Genomic DNA, 16,182 nt, shown 5'->3' with positions numbered 1-16,182 from the left:
GTTTAAATTTGGCAATTTCCAAAATTTAAGGGATGGGCCAAGGCACCCCTGCCAAATTTTTAAAGGGGTGCACAAATGTACCTATGTCTTACAATAGGAAATAAACACCTGTATACACCCATATAACTATATAAGGTAATAGGACCTCATCCAAGGGAATAAAATGAGCCAAAAACCAAACATGTGGTTGTACTAAAATTTGGCAATTTTGTACACCTGAAAGGGAACGAAATGGACCACCCAAATTTATAGTAATACATACTAGGGTTCTATACTATTGTACCAAAATGTTTAAATTGGGCAATTTCCAAAATTGAAGGGGTGGGCCAATATACCCATGTCTTATGAAAGGTAATGAACCCCTGTATATGCACATATAACCATATAGGATAATAATACCCCATCAAAGGGGATAAATTAGGTCAAAAACCTCCGAAATTTAAATTTTTTGGCAATTTTTTACCCATGAAAGGAAACGACATAGACCCCAATACTAATAGAGGTACATACTATGGTCCTAGGCTATCACACCAAATTTTTAGATTTGGCAATTTCCAAAATTTAAGGGGGGGATCCTATGTACCCCTGCCAAATTCTAGAGGGGGTGGGCCTAAGTACCCCTAGGTCATTGACCTGGGCCAGGTACTATAGGTCCTGGGGGTGGTCCTATGTACCCCATGCCAAAATTAAGGGGTGGGCCATGGTACCCCTAGGTCATTGACCCCGGCCAGGGACCATGGGTCCTGAGGCAGGGACCCAGGGGCCAAAAAGTGTCCTAAAGTGGGGCCAATACTACTTTCGTTCTATTTCAAACACATTCGGGCTTAGAAAATCTTGTTTGCACCTTATTGGAAACTATCGTCAAAGTATATATTTGGCATGACGCTAACTCTACTGGCAAGCTTTAAAAGCTTTTGGATCGTTGTATATAATCTTGTAAGGTTGGGTATCTAAAGTGCTGCTTTCCGGCTTGTAACTGCGAATGGTTAAAATAGAGATCCTGTCATTTTTTCGGTGAGTGACATAAATTGATATCATTTTTGGGAATTTAGGAAACATAAAAGATCTCTAGTACAAGCCACGAAAAATTTCACAACCGCTCTATTTCAAGTATATTTTAAGATTCAGCCATCTTCTGTATTGCATTTTTTTCTTCTAACTTCAGAAAATGGAACCTGAGGTCAGTCTTTCTTACTAGATGAATAAAATAAATTATGTGTTGTTTTTCTAGATTTTGGACGTGAGAATGGCCCTAGATACAAAACAACCATATTTTTTATCTGTTTCGTTTGAAAAGTCTTTTGACATTATGCGGATTATTCTCGCCACTGTAGCTTGTAACTATATGTACTTTCGGCCTTATTTTACTTTTATTATACGAGTGAAATAAATATTTTTGTAATCTCTCAGCAGTGAATGAATCACATTCTGCGTTTTGTAGGAATGTTTCTTGTATGCTTTAGTAGAAAATATATTGTAAAATCAAGGATATTTTTTCATTTCTTAAAATGGTTTCGAATCTGAAATTCGAAAATAGATCCTTCTGGTTTGGAATCTGACATAATACCACCTCTAGTTTTATGAACTGTATACAGAAGTCTTTTTGGTAAGTAATATGTCCATAAAACCAAAGCAGCTTTTGAGACTTTTAAGGGTTTACATGCATAAGTTTAATAGAAAATTTTATCATATCGAGAAGCGAATGTTTGAGCATGATTCATCGTCTTAGCTCAACATTCAAGGCTATTCAATTTATTTATTTATTTATTTAACAATCACCAAATACAGCTCAGAGGCCATTTTATAGTGGATACCTAACAACAGCAATAAAAATCAAAAGAAATAGGCAGATGTGGGCCAGGGCCTATTTAGTTGGTACTATCCTGGTATTTGCCTAGTGGGACTGAATGAGACTGGAAAACCCGAGTCAGGATGGTCGGCAACGGGAATGGAACCCAAGACCTCCCGAATGCGAAGGAAACGCTCTACTACTTGCGCTAATTCGCTCAGTTCTCCCGAAACGGAAAGTAGTTCAAATTTACTATGACGTCCGGTTCATGACTGACTTCCGTACAAGATAAACGGTCAATGCTTTCAAGATGATTTTATTATAAGTATTTCAGTGTCTTATGAATAGGTCCTATTTCGTCCGTTAACCCTGTTTTCAAACCGAACTTTATTCAGTTTAGTCATTTTGATTTTAGCCTTTATTGCCACAGAAGGTAGCTGTAACACACAACGAGAAGCGATTGTTTGTAAACGATTCAGTATCTATATATAACATACGTATCATGACTGTCTATTACTCTGGCAAAACTGGATGTTGTTCAAATTCACTATTACTTCAGCTTCTTACATTTTCTGCTAACTCCTATTGAAACCGGAGCGATTAAAACCGAGTATGATGCGTTTCGGTTTAAATATTTGTCACCATAGAACGGGAACGATAACAGATATTGACAAACTTTTTTTTTTTTTTTTTTTACATTCAATGGACAGTCTAAAGATGACATACTACACGCGCAACAATCTAGCAAGTTCGGAAGTGTTTGAAATTTAAAAATATAATTCGTTTCTATACTGACTTCTATCTACAAAAGACGGTAAGGGATATCGAGATATGCTTTGTTACAATCGGTTCAGTTCCCAAATGTCGGTACCATCTTCTCCGTTAAGTCTTTATTCCGACCGCTAGTTTTTTAAATGACCATTTCCAGTTTCAACATTATAGCTTCTGAACAAAGACAGACAAGCGTGTGTATGTGGATTTTTCTTGGTTCTTTTTTGTTCATTTCAATATTTCATTCCTTTCTCGTCATTCCTTTGTCTTTAGACTAGCCGACATAGCCGTGAGACGTGAAACTAAAGAATTCATTTAATTTCATTTTGAATGAAAACGGGTCAATGGTTGAACATTCACCTCTGATACACCTGGGTAGTGCTGCAATCCTAGTTCGCGCCAATCGGACTTTGTGGTAGACAAACACCGTGTAAGTAGGTTTCCTTGGGGTTCTATTTTCTTCGTTTCAATATTTCATTCATTTCTCATAATCCCTGTCCTGTTTAGCCTGGTCGGCATAAGCGTGTGACATAACACTTAGATTTCATTTTCGTGTCAAAACGAAAACGGTAGCAGGTAGGGTAACGCGGATCTCTGAAAACAATTCGGCGTTTAATTGCAACATATGATTACGAGAAAAACTTGTGCAGAGGATTCAGCTTCGCAACACAATGTATAATGACTATCCTCAACATTCTTAAAGTGAGGACGCACTGGCTCAGTAGTAGAGCGTTCGCTTCTGGTGCATGGGTCCTTGTTTCGAACGCAAGTGCTGCCAAGTGAACTTTGTGTTGGACAAACACCGTGTGCGTGGGTTATGTCGGGCTTATTCCCCCATCCCGCTACTATCATTCCACAATTTCTTTCATTTCTTATCATCACTGTCTCCTTTAGCCAAGCCGGTGGAAACGTTGACCATAAAACACAAAGAATTTTAAAATGGCAAGCTGATCCCATTTACAATTACATCCATTTTCAGAACTGATTTTTTTTTACAGCAAAAGCGCTAAAAGCTATTAACTTGCGGTTTCTTGCAATCGATTTGGCATTTAAAGAACATGTTCAGTTCCTGCGTTGAGATTCTATTCGAACAAGAAGTGATTAGAAATAACGATGTGTGGTTTCAACACTTATCGTCACACAACAAACACTAATAGATAGGGAGAAGTATTTTCTTCAAACTGTTCAACGTGACTATTTACAGTACTATACGAGAAACGGAAATATTCGATTTACCATTACGGTTTAAACACTGATTTGCGTAGAGCCAAAACTCTAAGAAATATGGATGTGTTCTTCGACTCGAGTTTGCTGGTCGAGAAACATTACTTTCCGTTGAAGCTCTATTCAAACCATAAGTGTTTAAAATTACCAGTTTCCAGTTTCAACTTTTATCGACGTAAAACGAAAATTGTAACAAATAGCGTGTAATTATTTTATTTAAAAAGATTTCAGCCATTTCTAGCGTCTCAGGAGAAGTTAGGATAACTATCGACAACACTGTTCCAAAACAGAAATTGTTTCAAGCTTACAATTATTACCAGTTTTATTAAATCGATAAAACATATTGATATAAGTTCTTTTTAAATTATTAATTTGACAAGAATTGGTTTTGTTTTACGTTAACTCTAAGATGAAACCGGAAGAGGTTGAAACTGTCCATTTCTGGTTTCAAAGGTTATCATAATAAAACCCAAATGATAATAGATGTCGACAAATTATATTTGGAAAGAATATAAGTTCTCTTTCTTATATAAAAGCTCACAACCCGCAGCAGCGCATCGAATCCGAAAGTGGTTGAATTTATTAGTACTTCTGTTATCAGATTTTCATACAGAAAAACTCGAAAAGATGTAGAGGGATGTTTTTGAGACCTTTTTTGCGTCCCAAGTGTAGCTTGTATCTCATCCCTCCACCCTCTATTCAAATTGGAAGTGCTTCAAATTAACGATAGTTTTCAAGATTTATTTGGACAGAGTTAATAGCGTAAGAAAAAATAACCCTTCTTTACATGGAATCAGTGTCCAAGGAACAAACACTATTTTTGACCTTGTTCTCTACTGCAACCAGTATTTACAGAGGTATTACCTCCAGTCTGAATATTGAATTCGCTTAGTTTGGAAGTCTTAGTTTCACACTTTAAATCTATATTCACTTGTTTAACTTGGGTATTGGTACTGATCATTCGTGTAATATATGTCACTAGGTTGACTCCTAGTCATAGATGAAAAAATTCGAGTAGTGTAACAGATTTGTGGCAGACGTGCGAATTATTAAGGACGATGTAGCTGCTTCACCCTTTTTTCCTCCAGTGCCACCAGTTATTGTTATTTTAACTACTATCCAAAAGTAAAGCAACGATGTTTAATTCGTCGTTAAGACAATGATATATTGCTACCCACGCCACGTTCTTACCATTTCGACATTTACTTTGTATATCTCACACATTCGCTAACATCCTATCACTTATTCAATCAATTAAAAGCATTTCACGAACTCGTTTAACTTGATCATTTGTAGTTCTCTTACTGTACCAAAATATTTCGGTGAGATTTTTAAACAGCTGTTTATTTCCTCATTTTCATATGTACGCGATACTTTGTCCGCTTCTATCATTTTGCTAAGTATCTTATAATTAAAAGCTAAAGCTATTGGGCTCTATGCAGAATCGTTCTGACGTGTCATTAGACCCATGCTGAAGGGTTCGACGGCCCCTAGTATGACGGTAATCATACTTTAGAACTACTCTGCATTAGCGTCCGGTAACGCACCGGACTTACGAGTGTAAGGTCGTGAGTTCGATTCTAATTTGGGTCACATTTTTTGATATGCAATGATCATTAGCACATGTGTAACTATGTCAGTAAACTTTCGTCCCGTTCAATGAATTTTATTCATGTGTGTGTTACAAAAGTTTACTAGCTTGTATAATTCTATAGCAAAATACCAGTGGTGTGTTGTAGAAGAAATTTCCTTTGGATGTATAATAATTTTTGTAAGTGATAGTTGTTCATGTAATCATGGAGATAAATGTAGATATTTGTATAGACCTATCACACAGCTACAGTTGTATTTTTAACATATGACCTGTAAACATTACTTGTAATCGAGTAGAAAGAAAATACTGTCTGTTGAACAGATTCACAAGATATCTCAACCGTAAATAATGCACATGCAATACTACGTTGAAAAATGGATAATTTACCCAACTATCTCGCCTTTAATTAAGCTGAATAACATTACATTTTGTAATATATTGTATTATATAGATGGTTAATAACATGCAGGAAATAAGACCTGCGAATTTTCAAAACAAAATTTGATTAATTTACTTAACGTTATGTGAAGTAAATGAAGGTTCACGTCACTAAATGTAGAGTCGATGTTCATAAAAGAAATATATCAGATATATTTACAAAAGTAATGCAAACAAAATATCTAAGCTAATAGTTTCACCTTGTTTGCGACAGAAATATGCATGGGAATTGTAATATTCTTCTTAAAGTATAAAACTATGTAGGCGGGTTTGTAGGTCAGAAGCGACAAGAGAGATTATACAACAGGAGCCTATTAAAGTGCGTGATAGAAAACCAGTGTAGTTTGGTTTAATCGTGGATTATATCCAGTAGAGGTGTTCTTTATCTGACGCCATGAACCTACGGGACCACTTAACCACAGGGTGTTTGTGTTTTGTATATTACCGTATGTATACTTAAGTTTAACGATGAAGAGTATATTGCATTTTCTTCAGTTCTCACATATGCAGGTAAAATTACACAGCAAAAATTACTATCAAAACTTCTATTGGAACCATGGTCTGTTGGAAATATTTAACTCTTTAGGCTCTCATTCATAATTTCGTGAACGTATGCACAATAAATTCTTTGCTTTTAGCCAGTGAAACAAGCACCCGACACCTCTAAAACAGTATATCAAAAATACCAATGCTTAACTTCAACTTTTGAATTCCACAGATCGTTCCGTATACAGAGCCAGGGTAAACTTATTGTACACTGGCTCAGGATCGTTGCACTTTCACAGTCATACTTTTGGCTGGATTGAAATATTGACCAGTTTCAAGACGTATTTCTACAAAGAAAAAGAAACTTTAACTAAGAAAGTATAAGTGTAATGTGTATTTTCTTCGGAATCCGTTGGTGAAGCCTCGAAATACGATATTTTTTAAAATTTTTATTTTAAATGTGTTCTTCTTTTCTAGTTTCGGCCTTTTAAATATTTATATAGGTTAAGTGTTAATCACAACATTAAGAATATTGTATCATAATTTTCAATCCCTCTGTCGCGTAAAAAAGGTTATACCATGTATAAACCTTTAATACTAAGTAGATGTACTGAAGAAAAATTTCCAACAAGGTGCTCTCCCTTGAATATTTTTGTGTATTAACTCGCGAACAAAACCGGCAATTTAAACTAGATTTACTTAGGCAAAAATTGTGATTCTGTGGCCCATTTTGCCAGTTCACATAAGTTAACATGAAATTCCGTTATTTATATGAAAAATGATGAAAATATTTTGTTTGCCTGATTTTTTTTTTAATTTTGTGCCACGAGACCTTCTGCAGTTTTAGACGTTTTACATGTTAGAATACCGAAACTAGTCTATATGTAGTGTTTCAGATGTATGGGTTCACAGCTGAATAATTTTTCATGACATTCCAACAGAAATGTAGGTATCCTAGTTTATTTTTTTTTTTATATGCTGGCAAAGCTGTGATCACTAAACTGCATCAGATGGTGTCTAATGGATAACTGTGCAATACATCTTATTAGGAGGTCAGATCGAAAAGCAACGCGCAATATTTTTTCCCAAAAAAATTTAATATACCAAAACCAAACAAAGCACAAAAAGTTACGTATTTGATCCACTTTTCTACAGTCACCAACTTTCTCCATACGTTTCTATAAGCGTGGTACCGGTTTCAGGATGCTCTGTTCATGAAAGTCTGTTATGGTGGAGTATAGGAATGTGCGGACTGTTGTTTTCACTTCCGCATCTGTCGCAAAATTTTGACCGGTGAGGAATTTCTTCATGAGAACATAGAGATGTGAAAGTGAGAGACGAAAGAGACTTGTGGACTGGCAGTAATGATGAAGTTTGACGTTGTCACCATTATTGTAGCGGCGTTTGTCACGCAGGGCACGACGCAACATTAACCAAAGTTTTAATTTACGCTGCAGCATTTACAGTGATCCAGTGTTTAACAAATCTCCCAATAAAACAACAAACAACCCAGAACTCTGTCACAAGCACTTTTCTCGCAAATTGAATTACGTTTAGTTTTTGTCGTGTTGAAAACCAGTATGTTTCCAGTCCATAAAGACGTGCTTGGTCTCGGGCGTCTAATAGTATGCCCAAGACATCCACGTTTGCATACAGATGGCATAACGCGTTAGGTGATCCAAGCATGTCATCATTCGCTGAGCTTCGTGGTTATCTGTCAAGTTCTTAAGCACCTACTTTATGGAATTGCAATGTGTCCTGAGCAAGGTCGTACACTACAGCGTAGTAAATGTTGAATTTCTGCAAAAGGTTCGCACGTGCACACGACGGTCACTTAGAATTGCTGGCTGGATGGCGCTGATAATCTGCGGTGTTGAAGCTGTTACCGGGTGCCTGGAGCTTGGCGAAATGCACAATAACTGGAAACATTGCAACAGTCCATATAATCGTCCCCATATACGGTACGCATGTTACAGTAATTTTCTCTTGGTGTATGCCCTTTGATTCATTGAAATCTAATCATAACTGGCTTCTCTTCACATGTGAGGGAAAGTAACAGGACGCAATATTTCTTTCGTAGTTCAAGTTTGTGTCGCTAGAGCTACATAAGAAAACATAGATATCTCTGTAGCACAAATTCCAAACTCTCTCGTCATGCAATTTCTCCATTCCAGCTGGAATACTTGGGGAGAAAAAAATGTGGTTTACAATCTGCCCTTGAATTTAAATCATATGGTAATTTTATGTATTTAGGAAACAACGGTAATTTCCCGTTTTCGTTCCTTAAAGCCAATAACACTTGCCCACTGGTTTTCAGTAAAGATTTTAATTACGATACCCGAAAATAACGTAAGAAGAATGTCTTTAAGCTGATGCTGGCAACCCTGCAAACTTAAACCGCCACTACAAACGGGGTAAGGGAGCTTGTACGAGGCAGTTAATATCAGACGCACATTTTCTCGATTTATGTTCAGTTTATCCTCAATCATTTTCACGGTTAATCGTCTATTCTCTCAGAGAAGTTCCCTCTCTCTCTGTATGCTCTCTTCCATCCATATTGTTGTGAGTCGCCCACTACGATGTTCATCTTCGATTTCTGTTCTGCCTTCGCTAATATTTTGTACCAACAATATACCTCTGCCATTGATAACAGTATATTTCCAAAGGCTATAACACGAATGGATCGTGTTCTTGTTCGGGAAGGTCATTCTTATAACATGGTGGGGTTCGATTCCCGCTTGTCCCCTTTCGGAAAGACATTCTCATGAACTTCTGAGTTCGAATCTTGTCCGGTACGCCTTACTAAGGGTGGTTTTAGTGGTTAGAATTCCTATGAGGTACTGCACCAGATCGCAACTTGAGACGAGCCCAAACCAAACTGGCATATGCGCGTACCCACCTTCAGTGACACGCCTACTTCACACTCACTCAAGTTGAATAATATTAAGTACTGAATTCTTACCGTTCTGGTAGTGATCGATGCGACAAACATGGATTAGAACTGAAAACCAGAAATATACACGAAAATGGTTTTACTCAAACACGAAATATTACACATATCATATACATACTTACTTCAATATCTTGTTAATATGATTATTGTTGATACCCTTTGAAACTTGTATTTTAGATCTTTCTTTTATCATTTTAACATAGTGAATTTAAGCCCTTGTATTTGTTAATAGAAAAATAAAAAAATAAGAAAAGGAATTTTAAAAGATCAACTCAAAAATATATGATATGACGACGAAGCCGGCTCATTCCATGATAAGAGAGATGATTATTTTACACACGTTAATCACTGAGCACTACTTCACACAACAGTTTGGTTCTGGAGATTTCACAAGAAAAAAAGAGGGGGGTTAGTGGACTCTTTAGGAGGGCAATCCTTTAGTAGATTCTTCTTCCCACTTTTGAATAGATTTCAGACTTCCTTGAATAACTCCAATTCCTATTGTCCGGCTGGATAGTCGACCGTTAAGTTACTTGTGGTACACTGATTAACAATTAAAGAAGTAAATTTATCCCTTGTCTTACTTACGTTACTTCATCGCTAATATGAGTAAAATTCAGTAATGGATTTGGTATTTGTTGTAGAACAGCAATATTTACAAGGAACTGATAGAACGTGGCATCTCCAATCTTAGACAAATTTAGTTGTTTTGTAGCATTTTCATTGAAATTTACTTTAACATACGTAGGTGACGAAATTATATAAGTTTCACACTTCACTCATACATATTTTAACACAATATCATAAATGATGACCTGATTAGCAATGGATATCTTTGCTGAGTCGTTTACATCTTTTCTTTTTGGTGGCGTCCCATAGCACACACACACTAGTTCCCGCGCCTTCCCTATCTAGCGTCGGTAAGCTTGCGCTAGTCACACCAGAAGATTATTTTAAAAATATCCGTAAGAAGTATTCTTCACAAGAAATATATAGATCATAAGGCGTTAAATCAGTTCACTATTAACATATAATGATTAAAATATTGAAATTAGTAAAAACATTCTACGATTACATTTAAGTCGATGGTACTATATTTTATAACATCACGACTACATCACATCCCTTTTGTTCGGTGAACAGGAAGTACAAGTCACCACTCAAAGGACTGCCAACTCATAGAAAAAGATAAAACCATAACACAGTTTGCGTCAACGTACAGTGCATGGAGCCTTATTCCAATTCAGCCAAGAAGAACTGGGAAAATTATAATGGAATGGGTGTGAGGGGGGCCACACGCTCACAAGGTCTGCTAAATCTTCCGGTACGTTATCGAGGCAGTCTCACCAAGTTTCATACAGAAGGCGATTGCGTAGCACTGATCAATATTACGTGCTTCCGTTGTTGTGACAGGGGTCGAACATACGATCGTACTCTTTAATTTCTAACTTCACAATAAAAAATATTTCGTGCGTGCCACGTGCTGTGCTATTGGAGCAGGCCCAAGGCCACTCTCTGTCGACGGTTTCCCACTGCAGCGTTGTCAGCAGAAGCTGAAACAATTTTCCTATTATTTTTTGTTGAACTTCGTATATTGTAAATTTCACCTTCGTAACGTAATCCACTTGTCAGATACTCTGCTTTGGCGTACAATTTAAAGTTTTTCTCTTACTCATAGAACACTGATTCTAATGATAGTAACGTAAAAAGGCAATAAAAAGTAACAAAAGGGGGAGACAGAGTGCTCATCTGTGTAAAGTATACTTTCAAGGTATTCACATGTTTGCTGAAATTACAGCAGAAAATTTGTATCTCAACTGTAAGTACTGATAAATATTATGCTGAATGTTACTCTTCTCCCTCTTAAATATAGCATTTTCCAATACACCTGTGCATTCAACCGTTTATTTTAAACGATAAGCTTATGCTAATTTTCCTTCTTTGACAAGAGAGATACATGAGATGATAATTTTTGACGTGTATTTCTTGATCCTCCTTGTCTCCTTATAATACCAATTTGAATGAAAGTAACATGATAAAATGTCAGGTAAAGGTAGGTACTGAACAAAATAGCTAACTTATTTTAAATAGTAGAGCTGCCTTTCTTTTACAATTAAATATATACCATGTTTCTTTCATTTTCTTAATATTCAGGGCGTAGCATTCTCAATATAAGAAGTGTGCTTTTTTCACTTAGATGTATTTCAATAGACTTAAAGATTGTATAACGGTTTTAAACCTAATATCTCAGAGTATTCAAATGATATTAGAAGCACTCGTACAGATTAGCATACTGCTTGAAATGACGTATTTTCTACAAAATTTTAAAAATGGTTTTAGTGTTGTTTTCTTTCTTTGTCATAATACGAACAGTTTTGGTAGTTGTAATTCCAAAAATCTCTCGGAATTGTCAAATTATATATCACAAAAATTATTGATATAATACAAAAGTACTGTCAGTGAGAACGTACCACCATTTTCACCTGTAATAATCAGATGTTCATTCCATAGTGTAACGTGGTAGTATGCATTTGAGTTAAATCCGATAACTGATAGATAAATGTAGATGCGATTTGAGATATCAATTTAAAGGACATGCTTTTCTTTGGAGAACAGAAATGATGCTAAAACACCTCAATAGTTCTCTTCTCCTAAAATCTAAAAGATTTTATGTAATATTACAATAGTATTATAAATCAGTTTATAGGGGGGAAAGTGCAAAACATCGTATCTCCACTTTTTTTATGGAATTTTAGATTTTGGGTGCATTCAATATCCCACATCTGATTCTCCGTGCGTGTGAAAGATCGTAAACGAAAACCCGGTAAAGAAAAACGTGAAAAAACTAACTTTTAGAACCTGGTATCGCATATAAGATAGTGTAAAAGCAGAACAGATTTATTGCTATCCTGAAAGTTTGGTTATGGTGAGTTATGAGGTATAGCACTTTCGCTATTCTAATACTTACGATTACCTTGAAAAGCCTCACGATAAAAATTCAATATTTTTGTTGTTCTATTTTAGCTGGAAACTTCTGCATTTCTTTGTTGTTCCATATAGTGTACCTAGATTTCCACTCCCTATTTTACTGAATTTATTACAGGATCCATACAAATGAAATACCTCACACATGCAAAGAGTGTGAACACAAATTTGGTCAGCGTTCAAGTTCAGCTAAACACATTTTGACACATACAAATGGAAAACCTCACACGTGCCAAGAGTGTGGAAAGAAATTTAATTACCCTTCTGATTTAGCTAGACACTTATTAATCCATACAGGTGAAAAACCTCACAAATGCCAAGAGTGTGGTAGGAAGTTTAGTCAACGTTCATATTTAGCTCAACACATGTTAATACATACAGGTGAAAAACCTCACACATGCCAAGACTGTGGTACGAAATTTAATCGACGTTCAGATTTAGCTAAACACATATTAATACATACAGGTGAAAAATCTCACACATGCAAAGACTGTGGTAGGCAGTTTAGTCTACGTTCATATTTAGCTAGACATATGTTAATCCATACAGGTGGAAAACCTCACGCATGCAAAGAGTGTGGTCACAAATTTCGTCAGCGTTCTAGTTTAGCTAGACACATGGTAATACATACAAATGAAAAACCTCACACGTGCCAAGAGTGTGGAAAGAAATTTAATTACCGTTGTGATTTAGCTAGACACATATTAATCCATACAGGTGAAAATCCTCACATATGCCAAGAGTGTGGTAGGAAATTTAATCTACGTTCAAATTTAGCTCAACACATGTTAATACATACAGGTGAAAAACATCACACATGCCAAGACTGTGGTACGAAATTTAGTCGACGTTCATATTTAGCTAAACACATATTAATACATACAGGTGAAAAACCTCACACATGCAAAGCCTGTGGTTGGAAGTTTAGTCAACGTTCATATTTAGCTAGACACATGTTAATCCATACGGGTGAAAAACCTCACACATGCCAAGACTGTGGTGCGAAATTTCTTCAGCGTTCTAATTTAACTAGACACAAGGTAATACATACAAATGAAAAACCTCACACGTGCCAAGAGTGTGGAAAGAAATTTATTTACCGTTGTGATTTAACTAGACACATTTTAATCCATACAGGTAAAAAACCTCACACATGTCAAGAATGTGGTTAAAAATTTAATGAACGTGCACATTTAACTAGGCCCAAGCTAATACATAAAATTTAAAAATTTCACATATGCTAGACACAAGTTAAACCATACATGCACATAACCTCACAAATGGGAAGAGCATGGAAACATTTTGACAGCGTTCAAATTTAGTTGCACACATGTTAGTATCTACAGGTGAAAAACCTCACACATGCTAAGGGCGTAGGAAAAAATTTACTTGACGTTCAGATTGAGCTGCGCACATGGTAATACATACAGGTGTGAAAATTTCACATGTGCGAGAAGACGAAAGAAATTTAGTGAGCGATCAAAGTTCGTTAAACATACGTTGATACATGCGTTTGAAGAACGTTACTTACCCCAACGGTGTGGAGATTTTTTCGACGTTCAAATTTGACTCAACGTATTTTGATACACGGTTAAGAAACGTCATACGCGGCAAGACTGTCAGTAAAGGATTTGTCTAACTGCATTTGTTTATACATACGTTAATACACATAGGTAAAATTTCTCTTCAATACCAAGAGTTTGAAGTTGATTTTGAGTTTTACGTCCCGTTCTGCAGCGAGACTATGTGGACATTCTTATAAGCGTGGTATCCAAACTACGAGCTACCGCCGGGAATCAAACCCGGGATTCCCACACCAAAGGTGCATACTGTAACCGCTTAGCCATGAAGTTTCTCCCATGGCAATAGTGTGGGATATGATTTGCGCAAAATTAATATTCGGCAGAAGACGTAATTAACACATGAAAAACAGCTCAGTGTTTGAAAAGAGATTTAGTTTAAGTTCAATTTTGGCAAAGTATATGTTAGCAGCACATACTAATGAGAGAGTTGGTATATCGAAAAAAGAAAGTGGAGAAGAAATATTTTGGAAAAGATCAAACACTGCAAAAGATACTAAAACATGAAGGTTATAAAGTTCACAGGTGATACGAGTTTATAAAATTTTCTCGCAAATTCTTTTTTTGTAAAACAACCACACAGCACAGGCACGTGCAAATATGATCCAGGAGTTTAGGCGATTCAATTCGTCTGAATGTAAGATGGACCAACATCTTACGTGCGAACTGCGTCTATGAGAAATAAACATCCTTTGATACTTATCCTTCCTTAGTTCCAGGCAAGAAAACTCTTGATTTTACCGAAATGTTTTCCCTTAAGAGACGCCTCTAATTTTGGCTCTATGCTTCGTCTGTAGCGGTAAAACACAGCTAGTCATACCAACGTCCCTGTGGAAACAACATTGACAATATCAAAGCATTGAAGTAAAAAAAAAAAAAAAACACTATATAAAAAGTGGATACCAATCGAGCAGTACTTCTAGAAACATTGTAAAATGTACTTCAGCAATCAGTTCTTTGACTTTTACGCAGATATTATGTTTGTATCACATTAACTCTGGAATACATTAAGTAACTAAACCACTGTTAAGAATTAATCAACTACACTTTAAAAATCTTCCACAAACAAAGAGAAAAGTTTATACGCCCTAGGTTTGGCTTTACACTTCAAGATAATATCTACTACAAAACAAAGAAACACTAATTACACGCGCCTATTATACGTGTAATTCTTCCCCACGTACAGGCAAAGCTTGATAGTATAAGTGTGAATCCATGCATTCCATGTAATTAAATTATAATGGATAGGAGTCACTGTATTTACGTGATTGACTACAAAATTAACTTCAATTTTGATTATTATATCCACTTGCTTCACAATTTTTGACATACAAATGAACCTTTCTTTTTTTGTCTAAAAAATCTTTCAAGTCAAATGTATAGTAAACATATTTAAACACCAAAAATGTCCTCGATAGGATTTTTTTTTTTTTGTAATTTTCAACTGCCTGTCTTCCCCAACAAAACTGAAATTAAAAAATCGCATATTAAAACATACATAATGTCATTAATCCCTTCACATTCACTAACACATACACATTCATCAATATAGTTATAACTGAAATTAAACAGGTAATTGGCATGAATAAGAAGACACAACACATGCAGCATACATATGCCTAAATATGTCCAGTGGAGATTCACTGTACGTATACAGTGCCTTAATCAAGGGTTTTGGGACACCCAAGAACGTGCACCCTTACAACGGCTTAGTTTCTATCTAGAGAGTACATCATCTTTTCGAGAGATTCATAAGTTTGCCAAACAATCATATATAAAATTTAAGAGCATTTAGTTGTTCTGGTAGTTATTAATAAAATACTTTCCTTTCTTCTGTACTTTTCAGCTTTAAAAATTGAATCTTCTATTTTGAGTGAGCTGTGTATTGTGCGAATTCTTCCTATATTTCCATGCCCAAACCTACTGCTGGGCTCCATATTTGCGGAAAAAGAAGTAAATTATTACGTAAAGAATTTGTCGGGTACATTACGAAGATAAGCATATCATACCTTCCTTTTCTATGACAGAGGACACAGTAAATAATCTGAGACATTTTTCAACGAACAGTTACATTGAAATCAATGTACAATATTTTCTGTCTCCTCATCAGAGACAAACATCGGCTGAACATTATGTTGTAAAAACAGTCACAACATCCGGTTTAAGATGTAAATTAGAAATAAAGTTTTTCATTAAAGCTCGGATTTCTATGAGGTCATATCTTCATCCTGTTATCCTTTTATATGTATAATTAAATATAAACATGTTTCTGATTGTTGTCATAAAAAAATGTTTCTGTTCGTTATATATATGTATATTTGAACCATATTTTGGCGTGAGGTCATGTGGGCTTGAAGTGATA

The 16,182-nt window shown here is 35.8% G+C and overlaps 1 protein-coding gene across 2 annotated transcripts in view; it reads left to right on the top strand.

Moving 5' to 3' along the window:
- Positions 1–15,343, top strand: part of LOC145681256 (uncharacterized) — a 30,432-nt gene extending 15,089 nt beyond the window's left edge. Inside the window, exon 2 of one of the 2 annotated variants that reach the window (XM_081752825.1) lies at positions 12,280–15,343. In XM_081752825.1, the coding sequence (XP_081608951.1) occupies positions 12,280–12,373 (94 nt within the window). In that variant the 3' untranslated portion in view covers positions 12,374–15,343. The remainder of the gene's footprint in view (positions 1–12,279) is intronic. The other variant, XM_081752824.1, reaches the window with a different exon arrangement.
- The last annotated feature ends 839 nt before the right edge of the window (positions 15,344–16,182 follow it).

Source organism: Thermobia domestica, chromosome 3 (genome assembly GCF_964235325.1).
Source record: "Thermobia domestica chromosome 3, izTheDome1.hap1.1, whole genome shotgun sequence".
NCBI classification, from domain to species: domain Eukaryota; kingdom Metazoa; phylum Arthropoda; class Insecta; order Zygentoma; family Lepismatidae; genus Thermobia; species Thermobia domestica.
Note: the sequence above shows the minus strand (reverse complement) of the source record. Positions and strands in the feature narration are given on the sequence as shown.